Below are 25,650 nucleotides of genomic sequence, written 5' to 3' on the forward strand. Positions count from 1 at the left end.
GGCACTTGCTCTGAATTGCCTGATGATCTTCTTTAACCGGTTGGGCCATCTGGACACAGGCGTCTGGTGCAGAGTGGTCAGGACTGGCAGATCTGGGGAGGCTTTTAAGTCCTTAGTTGTAGTTTCTTATTGGACAGGGCCGCTGTCCAGGGGAGCTCTTGGTCCTTGGTGATGCAGGGCAGTCCTCTGGAGCTTGGCAGAAGTTGCTGGTCCAGCAGAATGCATTGCTTTCTTGTTGCAGGTTCTTTGAAGCAGGAGACAGGCCGGTAGGCCTGGGCCAACTCAGTTTGCGTCTTTCTTCTTCTCTGCTGGGGGTTCAGCTTGGCAGTCCTACTTTCTTTTCATGCTGCCAGGAACCTGCCGACTTGAATAAGGGCCAGGATTTAAGGGCTCCTGAGTCCATCACGACCATGCTGCTGTTCCTGTGACCATTCCACTTCCCGCTTTGTCTTCTGGTAAGTTCAGGTCCAAAACTAGCATAAAAAGCAATGCCCACCTACCACTCAGACTCCAAAGACAAGACTGGAGGGATTTGAGCTGCGTGTCTCACCCTTTTGAGGTCAACAGACACCTAGCTGAGTTCTTAATTTCCCAGACTATCTTGACACCATAGATCAAGGCCTTCAAAGAGGCCATGCATCACATTTTCAGTGCGCTTCTGGCTTATACAGCAGGCCTGCAGCCCCCAATGAACTATAGAGGTCTCTAGTGTGGTTCCACAGTGGGTCATTTCACCAGCACCGCCTCTCCTCTTAGGACTCACAACTGGGTCAGACTTCCACACCAGCCCCAGATTCCACGCAGTTCCCGCCACCCCAATGCCTGTGCCAGAGGAAGACTCAGTGCTGACACCTATGTCTGATCCTGAAATGACATCTGCCTGAACTTGACTGCTGTTGCACTATGAAATAATGAAAGTGCAACCAGACTTCATGCTAACTAACTCTAACCCAGAGATGTGCGGGTTTCACAGATGGTCATGTCCTTTGATGGGCCATTTCTATGAGGAGGTGGACTCTGCTTTGGACTGTTTTAAAGACCGAGCTACTAAACGTTCCTTCGGGATGTTGCCCCTGCAAAAATAATTCCTGCCCCAGTTTAATAAATTTAGTGGCTGTTCCAGATAGCTGGAGTATAGACAGAGACATCCTTCACAACCAGTGATGTATAAGACAACCCCGTCATTTCGGGGATGGTGTACCAGCAGGGCACCAGTTTTTCCAACTCTTCCTTCCCTGATACATTGGCCAACAAACCATTCTTTTGTCTTAGCAGCTTTTGTCCACACAGTGGGAGGCACGATTGGCATTTCCTCCCAGGTTGGCAATTCCTCACATACAACAAATGAGTCTTGCTAACTGTTATGCCCTACCTTTTCTTTTCTCGTCGCCCAATATACCTCCATACCAAAAGGGATTTCAGAGGAGAATCTGTCCATCATCTTTCAGGGGGTGCACCCGTTGCTCTGCAAGGGTGCCATGGAGAAAGACCCAGACTCTGAGAAAGGCAGGGGTAGTTGTATCAAAATAGTTTTTCATGAGACCCATTGAACTTGGAATATTCATATGGTTGCTACACACATTTCCTGATATAGAAGGAATGGCCAGTTTTAAATAGCAGTGAACATTTTTATACATCTTCGGTCTATTCCTTACAAATAAAAGAATTGCATAAAAAAAAGGCATTTAAAAGTTCATATATAGAGAAGGTCCAAGACTCTGTGTAGGAAGTTGGCTCTGTATGCACTATTTCAAAGTAAGGAATAGTATGCACAGAGTCCAAGGGTTCCCCTTAGAGGTAAGATAGAGCATTAGTATTATCTCTTTTTGCCACTATTTTGTGGTAGTGTGGTCGAGCAGTAGGCTTATCAAAGGAGGAGTGTTAAGCATTTGTTGTACATACACACAGGCAATAAATGAGAAACACACACTCAGAGACAAATCCAGGCCAATAGGTTTTGTTATATAAAAATATCTTTTCTTAGTTTATTTTAAGAACCACAGGTTCAAATTCTACATGTAATATCTAATTTGAAAGGTATTGCAGCTAAGTACTTTAGGAACTTTGAATAATTACAGTAGCATATATACTTTGCACATAAAACTCAAATAGCTGTTTTAAAAGTGGACACAGTGCAATTTTCACAGTTCCTGGGGGAGGTAAAGTATTGTTAGTTTTAGCAGGTAAGTAAATCACCTACAAGTGTCAGATTTGGGTCCAAGGTAGCCCACCGTTGGGGGTTCAGAGCAACCCCAAAGGTACCACACCAGCAGCTCAGGGCCGGTCAGGTGCAGAGGTCAAAGAGGTGCCCAAAACACATAGGCTTCAATGGAGAGAAGGGGGTGCCCCAGTTCCAGTCTGCCAGCAGGTAAGTACCCGCGTCTTCGGAGGGCAGACCGGGGGGTTTTGTAGGGCACCGGGGGGGACACAAGCTCACACAAAAAGTACACCCTCAGCGGCACTGGGGCGGCCGGGTGCAGTGTGCAAACACGCGTCGGGTTTTCAATGGGAGACCAAGGGGTCTCTTCAGCGATGCAGGCAAGGGGGGGGGGGGGGGCTCCTCGGGGTAGCCACCACCTGGGCAAGGGAGAGGGCCTCCTGGGGGTCACCCCTGCACTGAAGTTCCGATCCTTCAGGTGCTGGGGGCTGCGGGTGCAGGGTCTTTTCCAGCCGTCGGGATTTTAGAGTCAGGCAGTCGCGGTCAGGGGGAGCCTGGGGATTCCCTCTGCAGGCGTCGCTGTGGGGGCTCAGGGGGGACAACTTTGTTTACTCACAGTCTCGGAGTCACCGGAGGGTCCTCCCTGAGGTGTTGGTTCTCTACGAGTCGGGGTCGCCGGGTGCAGTGTTGCAAGTCTCACGCTTCTTGCGGGGATTGCAGGGGTCTTTAAATCTGCTCCTCTGAAACAAAGTTGCAGTCTTTTTGGAACAGGGCCGCTGTCCTCGGGAGTTTCTTGTTCCTCTTGAAGCAGGGCAGTCCTCTGAGGATTCAAAGGTCGCTGGTCCTGGAGAAAGCGTCGCTGGAGCAGGTTTCTTTAGAAGGCAGGAGATAGGCCGGTAGGACTGGGGCCAAAGCAGTTGGTGTCTTCTTTCTTCTTGTGCGGGGGTTTTCCGCTCAGCAGTCTTCTTCTTCGGTAAGTTGCAGGAATCTAAATCTTTAGGTTCAGGGAAGCCCTTAAATACTAAATTTAAGGGCGTGTTTAGGTCTGGGGGGGGGGTTAGTAGCCAATGGCTACTAGCCCTGAGGGTGGGTACACCCTCTTTGTGCCTCCTCCCAAGGGGAGGGGGGTCACATTCCTATCCCTATTGGGGGAATCCTCCATCGGCAAGATGGAGGATTTCTAAAAGTTAGTCACTTCAGCTCAGGACACCTTAGGGGCTGTCCTGACTGGCCAGTGACTCCTCCTTGTTATTCTCATTATTTCCTCCGGCCTTGCCGCCAAAAGTGGGGGCCGTGGCCGGAGGGGGCGGGCAACTCCACTAGCTGGAGTGTCCTGCGGTGCTGGAACAAAGGGGTGAGCCTTTGAGGCTCACCGCCAGGTGTTACAGCTCCTGCCTGGGGGAGGTGTTAGCATCTCCACCCAGTGCAGGCTTTGTTATTGGCCTCAGAGTGTCAAAGGCACTCTCCCCATGGGGCCAGCAACATGTCTCTAGTGTGGCAGGCTGCTGGAACCAGTCAGCCTACACAGATAGTTGTATACAGTTTCAGGGGGCACCTCTAAGGTGCCCTCTGGGGTGTGTTTCACAATAAAATGTACACTGGCATCAGTGTGCATTCATTGTGCTGAGAAGTTTGATACCAAACTTCTCAGTTTTCAGTGTAGCCATTATGGTGCTGTGGAGTTCGTGTTTGACAAACTCCCAGACCATATACTCTTATGGCTACCCTGCACTTACAATGTCTAAGGTTTGGCTTAGACACTGTAGGGGCACAGTGCTCATGCACTGGTGCCCTCACCTATGGTATAGTGCACCCTGCCTTAGGGCTGTAAGGCCTGCTAGAGGGGTGACTTATCTATACTTGCATAGGCAGTGAGAGGCTGGCATGGCACCCTGAGGGGAGTGCCATGTCGACTTACTCATTTTGTTCTCACCAGCACACACAAGCTGGCAAGCAGTGTGTCTGTGCTGAGTGAGGGGTCTCCAGGGTGGCATAAGTCATGCTGCAGCCCTTAGAGACCTTCCCTGGCATCAGGGTCCTTGGTACCAGAGGTACCAGTTACAAGGGACTTACCTGGATGCCAGGGTGTGCCAATTGTGGATACAAAAGTACAGGTTAGGGAAAGAACACTGGTGCTGGGGCCTGGTTAGCAGGCCTCAGCACACTTTCAATTCAAAACGTAGCATCAGCAAAGGCAAAAAGTCAGGGGGGTAACCATGCCAAGGAGGCATTTCCTTACACTCTGACAGAGGTAGGGGTTGTTACTCTTCGTTATTTCCTTGTTCTGAAAAAGGCTGGGGGCCACGGGGCTATATTGGATCACTGTCCTCAGTGCATTCCTCTGGAAGGACAGATTCAAGATGGCCATGTTGGCCCAGATCCTCTGTGTTTTGAACACAGACGACGGATGCTGTCAGTGGACTTACATTTTTGTATACCTGTCCTGCAGTCACACAGGCATCCCCTGCAGTTCAAGTTAGAACTGGAGCATTTACAGTTTACTGTGCTCTCCTTCAGCTTCAACATCCCTCAGGTGTTCACAATAGTGATTCCCATACCGCAGACTGACTGCTGAAGGCAGATTTGCCTCTGTTGTAGACAACAACCGGGTGACAGAACAATTCCTAACATCGTTGGATTTCACTATAAACTAACAGATTCCTTCTCAAAGGTTTCCATTCACTTGGGTAATCCTGTGCAGGGTGCAGTTTAGGGCTTTCCTTCTGGAGCAGCAAGTCCAGGAGATTTGAGCTATGATCCAGATGTTCAATTCTTGGATCTGGGTGAGGGAGGCTATGAGGCTTCTTGCAGCCTCCTTGTTGACTACACTAAGGCACATGGGATCCCTGCAGTGAATAGCAACACAAAACAATACTGAATATTATCAAACATTCAGGCCTAGTCACAGATCTGGGTTAAATCCATTGTTTTTTTTTTGCTCTCTACACCACCCCAGTTTGAACCCAGCCATATGCAAATCAATCTTGATCCTGCTTCCCATGGGAATATTTTAACCAGAACGGCCAGGATAGGTCCTCCTTGGACCAGAAACAAGCATCCTGAGACCGGTTTGGTGGGGTATCACCCCTCATCAGTTGTGTTGCTATAATACCCCTGCAGTGGAAACTGAAATCCAAGTGGGCCCAGCATGGAGGCTGCCTTTCCATCACCATCTATATCTTGTCAGAGACCGCTCGGGATCTGCAGTCGTGGATGATCCACAACAATCTGTCCAGCTGCAGGCCTCTCTCCCTTCCCCACTGAGCAGTGACAGAAGCATTACGGCTGAGTTGGTGAAGGTGGAGATCAGGTCTGTGGACTCTGGTGGAGGGCCAAATTCACATCAGTCTGCTAGAGATGTGGGTCATACTTTTGGTTCTGAAGGCCGTCCACCAAGGGTGCAGGTTCTCATGGGCAATGCCACTGCCGTTTGGTACTGCAACTAGTAGGGCAAGGGTGATCCCAGGTCTTTTGCAAAGCCCTTGCCTCGCTGGAGGTGGTTGCAGTGTCAGAGTGTCATCCTGATGACAAATCACCTGGCAGGGTCCCTGAATAGAAGGGCAGATGAACCAAATAGATGTCTGGTGGATCAGAGTGACAGCTATGTCCAGAGATGGCACAGGATGTCTTCCACCACTGGCAAGAACCTTGGCTAGAACTTTTCAAGACTGTTGAGAACATGCATGGTCAACAGTTTTGTGTGTTGGAGGTACCGCAAGTACATTTGTAAAGTGACACATTCCAGCTGAAATTGAATGAGGGAAACCTTGTACATCTTCATGCCCCTTCCTCTCCTGCCATGAGTTCTAAAGATCAGGAATTACTGAGTCCAACTCACTCTGGTGGCTCTGGATTGGGCCAGAAGAATGCAGTAACCAGAACTCATGAGCATCCTCTGATCAGGCTGCTAGTCTGAGAGGCCCTCCTGTCTCCACAACAGGGCAGAGTCTTCCATATGAATCTACATGTGTGGCGACTGAGCAGTAGCAATTGACTGCATTTGATTTGCTGTCTGAAGTGGTGGATATCCTGCTAGCAGCCAGGTGTTCCTCCACAACGCTGGGACACATTTGTGACCTGGTGTGCTGCCTGAAATACAGACCCCTTAACAGCAAAGATGTTTGATGTCCTTTTATTTGTTTTGTTTTATGCCCAGCAAGGCCTGCAGTATGTACTGTAAAGGTTAGTTGCCAGCCCTTGTTCAAATCAGCTGTTGTGATGAGGTTCATTAAGTTTTACACGTATTCCCCCAATCCCCCCCCCCCCCCTCCCCCAACCCAACAATTGCTGCTTGTGATGCTACACTGGAATTTTTACTTGATTTTGACATTCTTTATGTGTATGCCTTCTAGATGATGCATAGCAGCTTGCTTTGTCTCATGACCTCTATATGATTGCCTCAGCCTGTTGCGCAAGTGGACTCCAGGAAAGGACTGCAAAAACCTTACATGCTTTTTTTCCTGGACATACTGGTGCTGAGGAGTAGGGTGGGCTTCTTACCAAAACTTGACTGCTTTAAACTCTGGGTCATCCATCACTCTACCACTACTTTTTTGCTGCACCTCAAAAGAGAAGAGACTCCAGGGGGTTGGACCCTGAAAGAGCTTTAGGATTCCTCAAAGACCACGCCAAGGACTATTGCATGGACAATCGACTTTTTGTGGGGTTATCAAGAGCAAATAACTAAAGTCTATTGAGGTGGTAGTCCCCTTGGGGCAGACCGGCCTATTTTTGTAAAGCCTGTTTGCCCCAAAGGGGGGACAAAATCCCACCAGGGGAGGGTTTTTTTCTTCAAAAAACAGAGGGTAGGGATATGGCCATTACCCCCCTCCCCCCCCAACCCCCCCAAATAAATGGGCACAAAGTTGTTCTGCCTTCCAGTGGGCAGATGGGGCAATTACCCCCGATCCACTCCCCAGTGGGGGCAGAAAGCCTACTAGATGCCAGGGAATTTAATAAAAAAATAAATAGTGGGGTAGTGGTGGTTACCAACCAGTATGGGCAACTGAGGGGGTAAGTCTTTCAGCTCTCCCCCCGCACACTAAAACATCTTAACCCACGGCAAGCAAGAGGTCATTTGATTATTTCGGGTTTTGGTTTTACATTTGAGCCATGAGAGCTTGTCTAACTCTCAAAATCATCTCACTTGGAATGGTGAGGGCTGCACTTTTTGGACGCTGCCGTGTAGAAAAATCTACGAGACCTAGACACATCTGAAAACTAAACTTCTGGGTGAGTCCAGAGTGGTGTGCTTCACATGCCACCCGCACCATTTTCTTACCCACAACGCCCTGCAAACCTCGAACTTTGCTTGAAATCACACATTTTTGTGCTGTATTCTTCCCGAATCTGCAGGAATCCATAAAATTCCTGCCACCCAGCATTGTCGCATCTATACAGATAAAAATTCCGCCTCACTTGTCAGTCTAAAAACGTTTTTTTTTTTTGGTTTCCCTACAAACTGCCCTTTTGGACCTGCTTTGGTTCCCCCTCATTTTCAACATGTTTTGGGCTTTTCTCTGTCACAGGCACTTGGCCCACCTACACAAGTGAGGTGTCATTTGTACCAGGAGACTGAGGGGAACGTTGGGTGGTAGGAAATTTGTGCTGGTGCGCTGATCTAACACAGAAATGTGGGAAAAATGTGATTGTTTAGCTAAATTGGAGGTTTGCTGAGGATTCTGGCCAAGAAAACACTGGGCGATCTACCCAAGTCACACCTCCCTGGACTCCCTTGGGTGCCTAGTTTTCAGAAATGTTTGGGTTTGGTAGGTTTCCGTAGATGGCTGCTGAGCCCAGGACCAAAAATGGAGGTGGTGCTTCTTTGGGAACATGTGATGTGTCCACATTGTGTTTTGGGGCATTTCCTGTTATGGGCACTAGGCCTACCCATACAAGTGAGGTACCATTGTTATTGAGAGACCTGGGGGAATGCTTGGTAGATGGAAGTTTGTGGCTCCCCTCAGATTCTGGAAATTTGCAGCACCGAGATGTGAGAAAAAGGTGTTTTTTGCCAAATTCTGAGGTGTGCAAATGATTCTGGGTAAGAGAACCTGGTGAGAACCCCACCAGTCACCCCATCCTGGATTCCCCTAGGTGTCTAGTTTTAAAAAATGCACAGGTTTGGTAGTTTTCCCTAGGTGGTGGCTGAGCTAGAGGTGAAACTCTACAGCTAGGCACTTTCCAAAAAATGTGTCAGATTGCAACGTAAAACTGTGATGTGTCCATGTTGCGTTTCCTGTTGCAGGCACTAGACCTACCCACACAAGTGAGGTACCATTTTGATCAGTAGACTTGGGGGAATACAGAATAGCAGAACAAGTATTATTGCCCTTTGTCTTTCTTTACACTTGTTCCTTGCAAATGTAAGACTGTGTGTAAAAAATAAAAATACGTCTATTTGAGAAATGTCCTGTAATTCACATGCTAGTATGGGGACCCCAGAATTCAGAGATGTGCAAATAACCACTACTTCTCAACACCTTATCTTGTGCCCATTTTGGAAATACAAAGGTTTACTTGATACCTATTTTTCACTCTTTACATTTCACCAAATGAATTGCCCTATGCCCGGTATAAAATGAAAAACGACTGCAAGGTGCAGCTCCTTTATTGGCTCTGGGTATATAGAGTACTTGATGAACCTACAAGCCCTATATATCCCCACAACCGGAAGAGTCCAGCAGATGTAACAGTTTATTGCTTTCAAAAATCTGACATCACAGGAAAACTTTAGAGTAAAACATGGGGAGAAAAAATGGCTGATTTGTTTTCACCTTGTAGGAAGTTGGCTCTGTATGTGCTATTTCAAAGTAAGGAATAGCATGCACAGAGTTCAAGGGTTCCCCTTAGAGGTAAAATAGTGGTAAAAATAGATAATACTAATGCTCTATTTTGTGGTAGTGTGGTCGAGCAATAGGCTTATCCAAGGAGTAGTGTTAAGCATTTGTTGCACATACACAAGACAATAAATGAGGTACACACACTCAGAGACAAATCCAGCCAATAAGTTTTTATATAGAAAAATATCTTTTCTTAGTTTATTTTAAGAACCACAGGTTCAAATTCTACATGTAATATCTCATTCGAAAGGTATTGCAGGTAAGTACTTTAGGAACTTCAAATCATCAAAATTGCATGTATACTTTTCAAGTTATTCACAAATAGCTGTTTTAAAAGTGGACACTTAGTGCAATTTTCATAGTTCCTAGGGGAGGTAAGTATTTGTTAGGTTAACCAGGTAAGTAAGACACTTACAGGGCTTAGTTCTTGGTCCAAGGTAGCCCACCGTTGGGGGTTCAGAGCAGCCCCAAAGTCACCACACCAGCAGCTCAGGGCCGGTCAGGTGCAGAGTTCAAAGTGGTGCCCAAAACACATAGGCTAGAATGGAGAGAAGGGGGTGCCCCGGTTCCGGTCTGCTTGCAGGTAAGTACCCGCGTCTTCGGAGGGCAGACCAGGGGGGTTTTGTAGGGCACCGGGGGGGACACAAGTCCACACAGAAATTTCACCCTCAGCAGCGCGGGGGCGGCCGGGTGCAGTGTAGAAACAAGCGTCGGGTTTTCAATGGTAGTCTATGAGAGATCTCGGGATCTCTTCAGCGCTGCAGGCAGGCAAGGGGGGGATTCCTCAGGGAAACCTCCACTTGGGCAAGGGAGAGGGACTCCTGGGGGTCACTTCTCCAGTGAAAGTCCGGTCCTTCAGGTCCTGGGGGCTGCGGGTGCAGGGTCTCTCCCAGGCGTCGGGACTTTAGGTTCAAAGAGTCGCGGTCAGGGGAAGCCTCGGGATTCCCTCTGCAGGCGGCGCTGTGGGGGCTCAGGGGGGACAGGTTTTGGTACTCACAGTATCAGAGTAGTCCTGGGGTCCCTCCTGAGGTGTTGGATCGCCACCAGCCGAGTCGGGGTCGCCGGGTGCAGTGTTGCAAGTCTCACGCTTCTTGCGGGGCGCTTGCAGGGTTCTTTAAAGTTGCTGGAAACAAAGTTGCAGCTTTTCTTGGAGCAGGTCCGCTGTCCTCGGGAGTTTCTTGTCTTTTCGAAGCAGGGGCAGTCCTCAGAGGATGTCGAGGTCGCTGGTCCCTTTGGAAGGCGTCGCTGGAGCAGGATCTTTGGAAGGCAGGAGACAGGCCGGTGAGTTTCTGGAGCCAAGGCAGTTGTCGTCTTCTGGTCTTCCGCTGCAGGGGTTTTCAGCTGGGCAGTCCTTCTTCTTGTAGTTGCAGGAATCTAGTTTCTAGGTTCAGGGAGAGCCCTTAAATACTAAATTTAAGGGCGTGTTTAGGTCTGGGGGGTTAGTAGCCAATGGCTACTAGCCCTGAGGGTGGGTACACCCTCTTTGTGCCTCCTCCCAAGGGGAGGGGGTCACATCCCTAATCCTATTGGGGGAATCCTCAATCTGCAAGATGGAGGATTTCTAAAAGTTAGAGTCACTTCAGCTCAGGACACCTTAGGGGCTGTCCTGACTGGCCAGTGACTCCTCCTTGTTGCTTTCTTTGTTCCCTCCAGCCTTGCCGCCAAAAGTGGGGGCCGTGGCCGGAGGGGGCGGGCAACTCCACTAAGCTGGAGTGCCCTGCTGGGCTGTGACAAAGGGGTGAGCCTTTGAGGCTCACCGCCAGGTGTCACAGCTCCTGCCTGGGGGAGGTGTTAGCATCTCCACCCAGTGCAGGCTTTGTTACTGGCCTCAGAGTGACAAAGGCACTCTCCCCATGGGGCCAGCAACATGTCTCTAGTGTGGCAGGCTGCTGGAACCAGTCAGCCTACACAGCTAGTTGGTTAAGTTTCAGGGGGCACCTCTAAGGTGCCCTCTGTGGTGTATTTTACAATAAAATGTACACTGGCATCAGTGTGCATTTATTGTGCTGAGAAGTTTGATACCAAACTTCCCAGTTTTCAGTGTAGCCATTATGGTGCTGTGGAGTTCGTGTAAAACAGACTCCCAGACCATATACTCTTATGGCTACCCTGCACTTACAATGTCTAAGGTTTTGTTTAGACACTGTAGGGGCACAGTGCTCATGCACTGGTACCCTCACCTATGGTATAGTGCACCCTGCCTTAGGGCTGTAAGGCCTGCTAGAGGGGTGTCTTACCTATACTGCATAGGCAGTGAGAGGCTGGCATGGCACCCTGAGGGGAGTGCCATGTCAACTTACTCATTTTGTTCTCACTAGCACACACAGGCTTGTAAGCAGTGTGTCTGTGCTGAGTGAGGGGTCTCTAGGGTGGCATAAGACATGCTGCAGCCCTTAGAGACCTTCCTTGGCATCAGGGCCCTTGGTACTAGAAGTACCAGTTACAAGGGACTTATCTGAATGCCAGGGTGTGCCAATTGTGGATACAATGGTACATTTTAGGTGAAGGAACACTGGTGCTGGGGCCTGGTTAGCAGGGTCCCAGCACACTTCTCAGTCAAGTCAGCATCAGTATCAGGCAAAAAGTGGGGGGTAACTGCAACAGGGAGCCATTTCTTTACACACCTCAATTTCAATATTTATTTTATTTCAGCTGTTATTTTCTGTAGGAAAACCTTGTAGGATCTACACAAATTACCCCTTGCTGAATTCAGAGTTTTGTCTACTTTTTAGAAATGTTTAGCTGTCCTGGATCCAACATTGGTTTCACACCCATTTCTGTCACTAACTTGAAGGAGGCTAAAAGCAAAAAAAAAAAGTAAAAATGGGTTATGTCCCAGTAAAATGCCAAAATTGTGTTGAACAATGTGGTTTTCTGATTCAAGCCTGCCTGTTCCTGAACGCTGGGAAGATGGTGATTTTAGCTCTGCAAACCCTTATTTGATGCCATTTTCATGAAAAAGAACCACAAGCCTTCATCTGCAGCTCTTTTTTCCCCATTTAAAAAAACAAAACTCTGGGTACCTCTAGAATCCCTAGGATGTTGGGGAAAAAAGGACGAAAATGTAGTGGGTAGCTTATGTGGACAAAAATTTATGAGGGCCTAAGTGCAAAATGTCCCAAATAAAAGCCAGGCACCTGAAGGGAAAAAGGCCTGGCAGCGAAGGGGGGTAAGCACCTTTATGTCGATGCAGTAATGTTTTGTAAAAATGTATTGATGACTAATTTGCTGCCAAGCAAATGTCTTGCAATGGTGTATTTGTCAGAAAGACAACTGTTGCTCCCTTCTTCATTAACACCTTTGGTGCCACAGTCAAAGTTTCTCCCGCATAAGCGTGACACAGCTGAATTGTCTGCACGAATCCATCTTGCAATAGTGTTTTTATTTACTGTCATCAACTACCTGCAAATGATACAAATAGCTGTGGAGTCTTTCTGACAGTCTTTATCCTTTCCAAGTAGTACATTATGGCCTGTCTTGCATCTAATGCTCGTTCTGTGTCATTTTGTGGCTCTTGGAATTTCTATAGTTTGATTCATGTGAAACTGTATAAGGACTTTTAGTAAGAACTGAGGGTCTGTTCTTATTGCAATTCTGTCTTTAATTTGCAAGTAGGGTTCTTAAATTGCGAGTGCCTGTAACTCACTCTGCATACGTGATGGCCACCAAAAAGGCTGTCTTTAAAGTTAGTATCTGTGACTTTGATTTGTGCAAAAGTTCACATGTATTTTTCATTATTTGAGTGAGAACTATATATAAATGCCATGTTGGGGCTGGTACCTTCCTTGGTGGTGCTATACTCTTCACTCCTTCAAAGAAGCTTTTGATTACTGGTAATGTGAACAAACTTCTCCCCAATATGTCCTCCCTTATACACCACTATCGCTGCCAGGTGGACTCTTAGTGATGCATAAGTCAATCCTCGTTCAAGAAGGTAAGTTAATTATTTCAATACTTGTAGGAAGTTGGCTCTGTATGTGCTATTTCAAAGTAAGGAATAGCATGCACAGAGTCCAAGGGTTCCCCTTAGAGGTAAAATAGTGGTAAAAATAGATAATACTAATGCTCTATTTTGTGGTAGTGTGGTCGAGCAGTAGGCTTATCCAAGGAGTAGTGTTAAGCATTTGTTGTACATACACATAGACAATAAATGAGGTACACACACTCAAGAGACAAATCCAGCCAATAGGTTTTTATATAGAAAAATATCTTTTCTTAGTTTATTTTAAGAACCACAGGTTCAAATTCTACATGTAATATCTCATTCGAAAGGTATTGCAGGTAAGTACTTTAGGAACTTCAAATCATCAAAATTGCATGTATACTTTTCAAGTTATTCACAAATAGCTGTTTTAAAAGTGGACACTTAGTGCAATTTTCACAGTTCCTGGGGGAGGTAAGTTTTTGTTAGTTTTACCAGGTAAGTAAGACACTTACAGGGCTTAGTTCTTGGTCCAAGGTAGCCCACCGTTGGGGGTTCAGAGCAACCCCAAAGTCACCACACCAGCAGCTCAGGGCCGGTCAGGTGCAGAGTTCGAAGTGGTGCCCAAAACACATAGGCTAGAATGGAGAGAAGGGGGTGCCCCGGTTCCGGTCTGTTTGCAGGTAAGTACCCGCGTCTTCAGAGGGCAGACCAGGGGGGTTTTGTAGGGCACCGGGGGGGACACAAGTCCACACAGAAATTTCACCCTCAGCGGCGCGGGGGCGGCCGGGTGCAGTGTAGAAACAAGCGTCGGGTTTTCAATGTTAGTCTATGAGAGATCTCGGGATCTCTTCAGCGCTGCAGGCAGGCAAGGGGGGGGTTCCTCGGGGAAACCTCCACTTGGTCAAGGGAGAGGGACTCCTGGGGGTCACTCCTCCAGTGAAAGTTCGGTCCTTCAGGTCCTGGGGGCTGCGGGTGCAGGGTCTCTCCCAGGTGTCGGGACTTAGGATTCAAAGAGTCGCGGTCAGGGGAAGCCTCGGGATTCCCTCTGCAGGCGGCGCTGTGGGGGCTCAGGGGGGACAGGTTTTGGTACTCACAGTAGCAGAGTAGTCCTGGGGTCCCTCCTGAGGTGTTGGATCGCCACCAGCCGAGTCGGGGTCGCCGGGTGCAGTGTTGCAAGTCTCACGCTTCTTGCGGGGAGCTTGCAGGGTTCTTTAAAGTTGCTGGAAACAAAGTTGCAGCTTTTCTTGGAGCAGGTCCGCTGTCCTCGGGAGTTTCTTGTCTTTTCGAAGCAGGGGCAGTCCTCAGAGGATGTCGAGGTCGCTGGTCCCTTTGGAAGGCGTCGCTGGAACAGGATCTTTGGAAGGCAGGAGACAGGCCGGTGAGTTTCTGGAGCCAAGGCAGTTGTCGTCTTCTGGTCTTCCTCTGCAGGGGTTTTCAGCTAGGCAGTCCTTCTTCTTGTAGTTGCAGGAATCTAATTTTCTAGGGTTCAGGGTAGCCCTTAAATACTAAATTTAAGGGCGTGTTTAGGTCTGGGGGGTTAGTAGCCAATGGCTACTAGCCCTGAGGGTGGGTACACCCTCTTTGTGCCTCCTCCCAAGGGGAGGGGCTCACAATCCTAACCCTATTGGGGGAATCCTCCATCTGCAAGATGGAGGATTTCTAAAAGTTAGAGTCACCTCAGCTCAGGACACCTTAGGGGCTGTCCTGACTGGCCAGTGACTCCTCCTTGTTATTCTCATTATTTTCTCCGGCCTTGCCGCCAAAAGTGGGGGCCGGAGGGGGCGGGCAACTCCACTAGCTGGAGTGTCCTGCTGGGTTGGCACAAAGGAGGTGAGCCTTTGAGGCTCACCGCCAGGTGTGACAAGTCCTGCCTGGGGGAGGTGTTAGCATCTCCACCCAGTGCAGGCTTTGTTACTGGCCTCAGAGTGACAAAGGCACTCTCCCCATGGGGCCAGCAACATGTCTCGGTTTGTGGCAGGCTGCTAAAACTAGTCAGCCTACACAGATAGTCGGTTAAGTTTCAGGGGGCACCTCTAAGGTGCCCTCTGTGGTGTATTTTACAATAAAATGTACACTGGCATCAGTGTGCATTTATTGTGCTGAGAAGTTTGATACCAAACTTCCCAGTTTTCAGTGTAGCCATTATGGTGCTGTGGAGTTCGTGTTTGACAGACTCCCAGACCATATACTCTTATGGCTACCCTGCACTTACAATGTCTAAGGTTTTGTTTAGACACTGTAGGGGTACCATGCTCATGCACTGGTACCCTCACCTATGGTATAGTGCACCCTGCCTTAGGGCTGTAAGGCCTGCTAGAGGGGTGTCTTACCTATACTGCATAGGCAGTGAGAGGCTGGCATGGCACCCTGAGGGGAGTGCCATGTCGACTTACTCGTTTTGTCCTCACTAGCACACACAAGCTGGCAAGCAGTGTGTCTGTGCTGAGTGAGAGGTCTCCAGGGTGGCATAAGACATGCTGCAGCCCTTAGAGACCTTCCTTGGCATCAGGGCCCTTGGTACTAGAAGTACCAGTTACAAGGGACTTATCTGGATGCCAGGGTCTGCCAATTGTGGATACAAAAGTACAGGTTAGGGAAAGAACACTGGTGCTGGGGCCTGGTTAGCAGGCCTCAGCACACTTTCAATTGTAAACATAGCATCAGCAAAGGCAAAAAGTCAGGGGGCAACCATGCCAAGGAGGCATTTCCTTACAATACTGTTTTTCCCCGTGTGTTCTTGTCCATCAAGCCCTTTCTTATACACCATAAAGAGTATCTCTTTCATTTGGCTATGTAACATTTCCTTGTAGTTGGCCCTCTTGCCTCACACATCACCACCATTGTCTTCTTTAGCAGTTTTAAAATACCACATTTTAAGTCGTCAGGAGCTATGCTGTTAGACTGAAAGGTTCTCGATGAATTACTCTTCCCCTCTCCATTGACAACAGATCCTGGATTCTTGCTAACGATTGATAGTTTCTGTGTGCCAGTTTTGAGAATGCAGTTCATCTTGCCCACTGTGGGACGATTAAGGTTATTCGGCTCCTTCTTCATTTGATGATTACTGTGTGTAACAGTGGAATTGTTTTTTTAGGAGGGGGGCATATGCAAAAGTCCCTGAGCAATTTATCAACAGTGCATTCCCTAGGGATTGAAAGGTGTGGTTGCCTGTAGGCAAGGTTTTGCCATTTGCAACTCAGCAGAACACAAAATAGGTCTATTGTTAGAGCATTCCATCTTTGAAAAGTTTTGTCCACAACACAATGGGCCAATTCCCATTAATGGGAGCATGACACTTGTCTGCCTCGACATTGTCCTTCTCTGGAAGATGTATGGCTTGTAGTTCCATCTTCCTCTGTATAGCCCATTTCCATATTTCTTGTGCTATCTTTAATAAGGGTGGTGACTGGGTCACTATCTGTTTGAATCAATACTGTCTTTGTTAAAAGTTGTCTTTGAAACCCCTTTAGAGCTAAGAATACTGTCTTTAGGTCCAGTACATTGATGTTGCACTACTTCCTGTTCCTTCCATATTCCTTGTACCTTAAGAGACCTCACGTGAGCTCCCCATCCCATATGCTATGCATCTGTGGTTATCATCACAGTTGGAGTTGGCTGTGCAAAAGTTCTCCCCTGTGTAATGTGTGCTTTGTTCCACCACACCATTTCCTGTTCTACCCTTTGTGTGACAACCACTACATCTTCCCAAGTCACCGTTGCCTGTAACCATTGATTTTGAAGCCATTCCTGGAATGGTCTCATGTGAAGTCTTGCATATGCAATTAAAGGGATTCATGAAGCCATCTTCCCTAGCTGTCACAGCTTGTCCCCTCTGGTAGTGGTGAATTTCTTTAAGTAGGGATGGAGTTCTCTTCTCGGGGTAAAATTTCCCTTAAATGCAGATGATCCTTGCTCCCAAGAACACCTTTTCCTGTTCTGACTTAGGAGAGGACTTCTCTAAATTCAAAGAGAAACCCAGTGCATAAAGAGCCTCCATTACTTCATGGATGTCCTGTTTGCATTTGGTATATGAGTTTACTCTTACCAACTAGTCGAGGTACGGGTAAACATGTATTCCCCTCCTTCTCAAGTGTGCTGGTACTGCCACCAGTCACTTTGTAAACACCCTGGGTGCTGATTTTATCTTTAATACCAGTACGGTGAACTGATAATTTGCTTTGTTTATCACAAACCTCAGGTTTTTCTTGTGACCTTAATTGGAATGTGCACATAGGCATCTTTTAAGTCTATTGTTGCCAATTAATCTTGCTGTAGCTGTTGTATAACTTCCTGTAAGGTTGTCATCTTGAATTTGAGTTTTTATAAACTTGTTTTATAAACCTGTGATCCAGTTTTGAACGTAATACATTGTCCAACTTTTGGTTTAAGAAATATGTCGAGTGGTTTCCCTTGTTGATTTCTTGTCTTGGAACCTGTTCTATTGCTTGCCCGTCCAGAAGTTCTTGAACTTCCTTGAAAGGACCGTCTGTTTCTTCTTTGGAATGGGCTTTGTGTAGGAAGATGCTCTCTTTTTGGCATGGTTAGAACCACCCACCCACACACTTTTTGCCTGCTGTCAGTATGCTTGGACTGTTTTCACTGGGATCTTGCTAACCAGGACTCCAGTGATTATGTTCTCTCTCTCTAAATTTGGTTTCTTCGGCTTTGCCCACCCCACAATTGGTATACTAGTTCCCCCATATAAGTCCCTAGAATATGGTACTAAGGTACCTAGGGCATTGGGCCACCCGCGGGAGCCCATGTAAAATGTATCTGAAGGCCTGCTATTGCAGTCTGTGTGAAAAGGTGCAAGCTCCCTTTCACCACAGGTCACTGCAAGTCACCTCTATGGTAGGCCCTCTTAGCCCAGAGGGCAGGGTGCAGGTACCTATGTGTGCGGGCACACGTAAGTGCAGGAAAGCCATTTTACTTGTGTACTGCACACAGGTGTCCAGCTACATAATGATAACTCCGAACCTAAGCATGTTTGGGATCAAACCTGTCAGAATCATGCCCCAATACTGTTCCAGTGTTAGTTGTATGATTACATGAACTTGGGGGCTCATTAGAGGACCCCAAGTATTGCTCCTACCTCTCTCCTGGGGGTTGCCGGGCAGCCTATGCTGCGGACACCACACAGACGGGGTTCTGCCCACCTGTTGCTTGACCAGCTCAAGTAGGGGAATGCCCAACAAAGGGTTTCCTGTGAGAGAGAGACAAAACCCTCTCCCCTTGGAAATAGGTGTTACATGGTTTGGGAGGGGTAGCCTCCCCAAGTCACCAGTATGCTTTGAAGGGCACATTTGGTGCCCTCCTTGCATAAACTGGTTTGCACCAGTTGAGGGACCCCTGGTCCCTGCTCTGGCGTGAAACTGGACAAAGGGAAGTGACCACTTAACTGTTCATCAGCACGACAGGGGTGGTCCCCAGAGCTCCTCCAGGTGGCCACTTGATTCTGCCATCTTGAAATCAAGATGGGCATAGGCCCCTGGGAGCATCTGAGTTGCCAGGTCAGGCAGGTGACCAATCCCCCTTCCTGGGCTATTTAGGGTCTTCCACTTGGGTGGGTCCTCAGATTCAACGTGCAAGATTCCACCAGGACTCCTCTGCATCGTTTACTTCATCTTCTGGCTAATGGAACTGCAACTGGACTCTGCTTTGCAACATTATTTCTCCGGCTCCTTCCAGCAACTGCAACATTTCCCCGCTGTGCATTCTCTGAGGTTGGAGAGACGTCAGTCTGCACCAAGAAGTAAGAAGGAATCTCCCTTGGAGTGAAGGAGTCACTCCCCCCCGCATCTGCAGATGCCAACTTCAATGATGACCGGCTGCGTGGACCTGCTCTCCTCTGGAACTGCGTGGCTCCTGCATCACAGGTGGTGGTTTGGAGTATTCCCCGTGGTCCTCTTTGCCAGCTGTCCTACTTGGGGGACTGTAAGCTCTGGCCTCTCCTTGCAGGAGAGTACTCCTACGCATGCGAGTCTTGCAGTTACCAAGGCTTGTTTGCTCCTGCTCCAAGGGCTCTTCAGGTTCTGTGTAGCCCTGGCCCCCAGCACTTATTCCTGCCAAGCACAGTCTCCTCTCTGCTGCTCCAGCGACATGGGACTCCTTTTCAGTTGTGCTGACTGGGCATTACTGTGCTGGTTGCCTGTGGGGGCTGCAACTGCTTCTGGTGACTCTCCTGACTGCTGAGGGTCACCCTGGACTCCTCTCCTTGGATCGTGTCCCCTGGGCCTTGCTGGTCCTCTTCAGCCTTGCAACTTGTCATTTTCTTCCTTTGCAAAGGCTTGTTGGTGGTTCTCCGGGCCCACTGCAAGCCGACATGGGACACCATTTGCATCACTTCAGACCTCTTCATCTCCTGTGCTGTACAGCTGGTAGTCTTCTTCCTCTGACAACCTGGTCCTGCATCCACAGAAAGCTGGGTAGTGGATCATGCCACGACCGGACAACTCCATCACAAACTGGACTTGGTCCCCTACCTTTGCAGGTCCTTTTCTGTCAGAATCCACCTTTGGGTTCTTCCTGTCTAGGTCCTGCACAATCCTTTTCCTAAGTCCTCCTGTTAGTTTTGGGGAAAACCAAGTACTTGCCTCTTCTCTCCTAGTTGGAGGTTAGGGGGGGGGGGGGGGGGGGGGGTTGGGGCAGGCATTCTGGTACTTACCCCTTGGTGTTCCTAGTTCCTCCAGCTCCCCTCTAACAACCCCACATCCTTGGTTTGGGGACTGTATCTCACATTCTTCTTTCTTAGTATATTTGGCCCTCACTAATTTCTAATACTTTTGCCAATGCTTGTAGTTTTTATGCTCCTCACCGATTGCTATTATGCTTACTTACCTCCAGTTGGGGGGGGACTGCCTATTAGTATTCTAGTATTTGAATTGTCATAATAAAGTACATTTATTTTTGTAACACTGTGGTTCTTTCATGGGCGATACTGGTGTGTGACTACAGTGTGATTGCATAAGCTTTGCTTGTCACCTAGATAAGTCTGGTCATCCACAGCTACCTAAAGAGAGCCCTGGCTTCCTAGACACTGCCTACACTTCACTAATAGGGGATACCTGGACCTGGTGAAGGTGATAACACCATTGGTGCTCACTAGGCCAGCTTCCTACACTTTGGACCTAGTCAGTAGGATTTTTGTAAATTCTGTGCTGTAACTAAATTGAATCAGGTTTAGTACTCATTTCTCGGAAGTCCTCTTTCTCCAACCCTGGAGAAAGTTTTTTTTTTTTTTTTTTTTTTTTTTTACTCTTCCACCCACAGGTGGTGTGTGTAGACGTTTGAACTGCTTGTCTGTGATTTTCAGAGATGTTATTTGTGAAACTCTTGGTATTTTTGAAGAGGCACTTGTTTCAAGGGCTTGAATCTTTGCCCTCTTCCCTTGCTGCTTCCTCAAAAGGGCTGTCATCCCTGCTGTGGATATAGTCAGCTTTGTTGAGACAATGCATACTGATTTCTGCTTTGAAATGTTTGGTGTGAAGTTCCACCTTTGAAACCTCCTCTGGGAGCAGATCTTGTTGCAAAGGTGCCCCTTCGCATGCCACCCCTCGAATTGCAGTGCACCCATAGACTTTGCTGTCTTATTGTCTTTCTTCTTTCCATTGGCTCAGACTTTCATTTACGGCGCTCCCAAATAAACGCTCCCCGTTAAAGGGGTGCGTTTAAAATGTCTGCTTGGACTTCCTGCTTGAATCCAGAATTTTTTAGCCATGAATAGTGCACCTAAAGGTTATTCCCATCATTAGTTGTTGACTGGATGTGTCTGCAGCATCCAAAGCCAATTTTAGGCAGGTGTTGGCAATGTTTTTGCCACTTTCAGCAAGATGTCCTGCCCTCTTACGATGCTGTTCGTGGTTATGTTTCATAAGGTTCCCCATCTCTTCCCAATGCTGGTGCGCATGTCTACGTAGCAGCGCATTAGAGTTTGCCATTCTCCATTGGTTTGCAGCACTACGTTCTCCTCTGTGACCCATGATCTCCATTCGCTTACTCTCCTTATCTGGTGGCGGGCATGAGGTTGAGGGAGCCCTCTTCCTGGCTGTAGATGTTATTTTAGAATTTGCAGGATGATTTTTTCAAGACAGATGTTTCTCTTGCCTCCTCTTTTACATCGCTTGTTCGACGTCTCTCCTCCTGCTTCTTCAGTGACATTATCTTTCTTCTCATTGGAGAGGCGCAAGTCCCTCAGGAATGGGGTTGTCTGCTGGCTGTGCATACTGTGATGTACCCATCTCTCCCTTACCCTCAGTGTCATCAATGTGAAGGCGGAGCAGGCGTTGCAATCTTCACTCTGGTGTTTGTCAGGGAGACAGATTGCAGACTGGATATTTGTCTTTTTGGGAAAACGTGTGATGGCAGTTGTGAGAAAACTGAAAAGGTGTTTTCTCCATCGAGGCACTTCGGGGAGCCCACTGAATCGGCATTCTTCGATTTTCTCCCAGGCTGTGACCTATTCTCCTCTTGAAGTTCTCACTCAGTGATTTAAAACTAACTCTGTGAACTTACTGGCAACTTCTTCATCGTAACTTCTCTCTGTATTGGAGATCCTTCAGTATGCTTCCAGGCCCAACTGCAGAAAAAAAGAATCTGAAGATGGCGACCAAAGGTGGGAACTTCCAGAGGAAGTGGGACAATGTCATAGGGGACACCAAATGGAACTGCTGGCATTACCCGATTAGAAAAAAGTTAAAACAAAAGAAAGACTACAAGATAGTCGAGAATTCCGCACCCAACCCCTGAATGCCAGAAGAATGCACACCATGTGAATCCAGAAAAGATTCACGCTGCAAAACTGGCCCCTCGTATTCTCTACAGATCTTAAAGCTCAAACACACTAGGAGACATCCTAACAGTGCACTAACAGCTGAATATTAAAGTGCTAGAGTGCAAAACAAACTCTGAAATGAGCGAGATCATAATCTAAATCTGAGGTGCAGAAAAAGGGAACTTATACCATTGCGCTGGGGCAGGTGCTATAAAGCTTCTGTGTCCGAATCCAATCTGACACCTGGGATAATTCAATAGGTGAGGAATCAAATATGGCCTGCTGCTCTCTTCCCCTGACGCTCTGTTTGCCTGGCCCCATGTGCATACCTTAGCAGAAGTGTGTGCATGCTGTCTAGCACAAGTCTACCCTTCCAGCAAAAATCCTATGTCTAAATAATTCCACTCATTAAGGTGTTCTGTAAGGTGTTCTGTACAATGCATGCAATGTTTGAAATGTAAGGAGAATTAAAAACCTTTCTAGTGTGCTTCAAGAAGGTTGGTTTTGATGCAAAGCCAGATTTGACAATTTTAGAAGCGGGAGCTTTGCATACAAAAACATTGGTGGTTGCCATGGAACACCCCCTTTATACAAAGTAGCACAATGCAATATTTGCGTTACAAACGGGTATCTTCGTAGCAAAAAAATAGTTATGCTGGAAAGTAAATACCACATCAAGACTGGCACAATGTTTTCATAAATCCACCCCATAGATCAGCAAACGTTTTGGCTTCCTCAGGTTCCCAGTTTGCTATTAAACCTAAGGGTAGGTAAATATGAAACTTCGAATTTAGTGAGTATTCAAAATGAGGACTTGCGTATAGCTCACAGCAATCTAAATACCAAGGAAAGCGATTTACCCCGTAAACTAACTTTTTGAAATGTCTTGCAGTATAAAGGTTTTATCTAGATCCACTGACCTCGTCCTACGTTAACTTTCTTGCCTAATAGCAAATTTAATTGTCTAAAACCTTAGCTTCATTAACACATTTTTCTTTTTATTCATAGGTCCCATTGAACAACTCCCACATTATAGGAGAATACGTAGCGGGATGTACTGGCTGCGTAGCTGAGCACATTTTATGATGTAATGAAAATTAAATGAGCATAACTCTTCCAGCAAAAGGGGAAGCTATTCGAAGACAGTAGCAGCATTTTCATGTGTGGGAGAAAAAACTACACAGAAAAAATTCACAGATTTTATTATAAAATAAACAACAAATATTTAATTTAGTTTTATTTCTTTGCTTTAGCAGCATTCAGCACTTGTTCTTGGGCAGCTTTTTTTGCCTTCACCATTTCAACAAGTTCCTAGAAAATGAAAGAACTATTAGTTACGATGTTATTAGTGAAAATATAGTGTTTGCCAGCCAGTTCTGTACAGTTCATGTATGCTTGAATTATATAAACGTGATGCAACCAAAAAAAGTTACACAAGAATAAAATTTTGTAAATGAGTAAAGTATCCTATCACGTTAATTTTTGTGATGTAAAATATAATCAAATAAACCAGCATATTGGTTTTATTTTAGCAGGGTGGCTAATCATTCATTGTTTAAAGGTTTGCAGTTTGTTTTTGCCTTTCAGCACTAGGTCTAGTCCATTTAATTTGAGGCAGGTATTTCTAATGTTATACCATGGTGTGGACCTTTACATTGTATAAACTTTAAGAAAAGACCATATTTGGAATAACTGGATGTATTATACATTACTTCAGTTGTTTATAGAGCAAGTGAGCATTCGTTCCTTACCTTGTACCTCTTCATGCAATCCTTTTTAGACCTGCCAGGAACTGCCAAAGCTATTTTCTCCCATCTTTCTGGAGTATTTACAGGGTACGTCTTCAACGCCTGTTCTAAAAGTTTCTGCTCATCTGTTGTCCATGCAAGAGCATCTGGCCCTAAAACAGAATACTCACTTTGTGAATTCTCAATAAGGGTGTCAACGGTATGCCCATTTTTTCCAAATTGATTTGCACAAGTAATTATTAGGAACCTTGACAGTATGTTTAGTACTAGACACCAAATGACCATGCGTTGACAAGAATCTCCATTTTGTGTTTTTTGTAAGGGGTTTGTGAAAGACAGTGTGGGCTGCTACTAATATTGTCATATGTATACAACCTAGCGGACACATCCTCTCCAATTCTCCTAAGGAGTAAGATGTGCATGCACCTCATATGTGGGTTTCAAGCTTCTTTTTTTGTACTGAATCCAGCTACGAAGCAAGCCATGTATGTGGACACCACTATCCAAACAGCCAAATCACAGCTCATCGAGGTGCTTGCTATGCTGGGATTCAGCTGCCTTTAGGTGGTTAGTACTAACAGGCTAAGAATGGGAGGTCTTGACTGAAGGATAACAGGAGAATTGTGTTCCAAAAATAAGGCCATTCACCCTTCTTCTGTAAGTGCAAAGCAATGTGGGGGGGCGGGGGGGGGGGGAATAGATACAATGTGAATACACTGACAGCAAATACCAAATTAATTCAGGGTAATTCTCAACCTATTCCAACCACGGACAAATATTGCAAAACCTCTGTCATTTAGACTATGTTTTCTCAAACAAACACCTATCCCTTTCACCTCAAACATCGCCAAATAAATGAAGCAGTTCAAACACACAAACATCCATGAAGATAGTCTACATTTTCACCTCTTTGAAAATGCCTTGGGCTGATGAAAAGTAATGCTTTGCCCAGGCTCTCTTTCCCAGCTCTACCCAAGCTTGAAATAATTAAACCTAGATCCCAACATTCTAGCAAATTTCATACTGAAAAATACTACTCCACACCCATAGCTGAAGCTGACTGGCCATCAAAGCAACTCTACAAGATTATAGCAGAATTGTGCTATACAGTAATAATCTTGACCCATCCAGTCCAGCTAAGTACAAGCCACTCTCCAATGGCCTGTTCCCAGGTAAGACATTCAAAAGAGCAGTTTTCATTCCACTCTTCAGTTTTACTGAGGAAAATATCTATGTTGGATCAACAAACTGGATTCAGACCAGAGAGGCAGTTTCCGTAGAGGAATCATATAGAACATGCAGTGGACAAGAAATTATGGCTGCCTTACTTATTCTGGACTTATCAGCAGCATCTGAGTGTTCACCACCAGACTACTACACAGATTTAATCTCTGAATATTTCCCAAAATGGATTACCTCATACCTCTAAGACAGATGGTTTTAGACCAACTTTCATAACTGCCCCTTAAAACAAACACTGTGGAGTCTGTTGGTGGTACATTAATCTCTCCTCTTCAACATCTACCGAACCCATTTACTGGACTTGTTCAGCTCATTCATCTTTATACGTTTCAAATATGCAGATGATACACATCTTTCTAAACATATATGCCCCATAATATCTCTACAAGTCAAGACTTTGCAGTTGCCGCCATGCTTTAGATGCATGGGTTATGACTAGCCATATAAAACTCAACTTCACAAAGACCAACCTTATGACCTATGGGAAATGGAGCACACATACACTAGCTACAGCTGTATAGCCCAAGAAACTTGGGCCCATATTTATACTTTTTTAGCGCCACTTTTTGACGCAAAAGCGCCACAAACGTTAAGTTTGTGCTCTTTTTGTGTCAAAAAGCGGCGCAAAAAAAGTATAAAATGGGCCAGGGTTTCTTTCTGCCTACTAATGGACTCATATGTCTGATTTAAAATTCCAGTGATCTCAAAAGCAGCACCTCCGCAATGAAAACACTGTGATGCATCTATACCTTGAATACCAAGTGAACTATAGTTACTTTTGGGATCTCCCAGCTCAACTATACCAATTAACCTATCCCTTGGTGTCCCCTGCTTCTTCAAACACAAAATTCAACTAATCAAAAACTCTACAGCAAGATGCCTCCTACACCTTCACCGAAAGAGCACAAAGTATTTCACTGGATGCCTGTAGCTAGAGAATGTTCAAAGCACCTTGCATAATTTAC

The 25,650-nt window shown here is 46.6% G+C and overlaps 2 protein-coding genes across 2 annotated transcripts in view; one reads left to right on the top strand and one right to left on the bottom strand.

Annotated features, from left to right (window-relative positions):
- PMPCB (peptidase, mitochondrial processing subunit beta) overlaps positions 1–23,226 on the top strand; it is a 221,121-nt gene extending 197,895 nt beyond the window's left edge. The window contains exon 13 of the mRNA XM_069229689.1: positions 22,704–23,226. Coding sequence (XP_069085790.1) covers positions 22,704–22,768 — 65 coding nt within the window. The 3' untranslated portion in view covers positions 22,769–23,226. The remainder of the gene's footprint in view (positions 1–22,703) is intronic.
- The window catches only part of DNAJC2 (DnaJ heat shock protein family (Hsp40) member C2), a 403,795-nt gene continuing 401,025 nt past the window's right edge, over positions 22,881–25,650 (bottom strand). Inside the window, exons 16-17 of the mRNA XM_069229688.1 lie at positions 23,447–23,595; positions 22,881–23,006 (exon numbers count right to left, since the gene is read on the bottom strand). Coding sequence (XP_069085789.1) covers positions 22,932–23,006; positions 23,447–23,595 — 224 coding nt within the window. The 3' untranslated portion in view covers positions 22,881–22,931. The remainder of the gene's footprint in view (positions 23,007–23,446; positions 23,596–25,650) is intronic.

The sequence above is a fragment of the Pleurodeles waltl genome, chromosome 4_1 (assembly GCF_031143425.1).
Source record: "Pleurodeles waltl isolate 20211129_DDA chromosome 4_1, aPleWal1.hap1.20221129, whole genome shotgun sequence".
NCBI lineage: Eukaryota > Metazoa > Chordata > Amphibia > Caudata > Salamandridae > Pleurodeles > Pleurodeles waltl.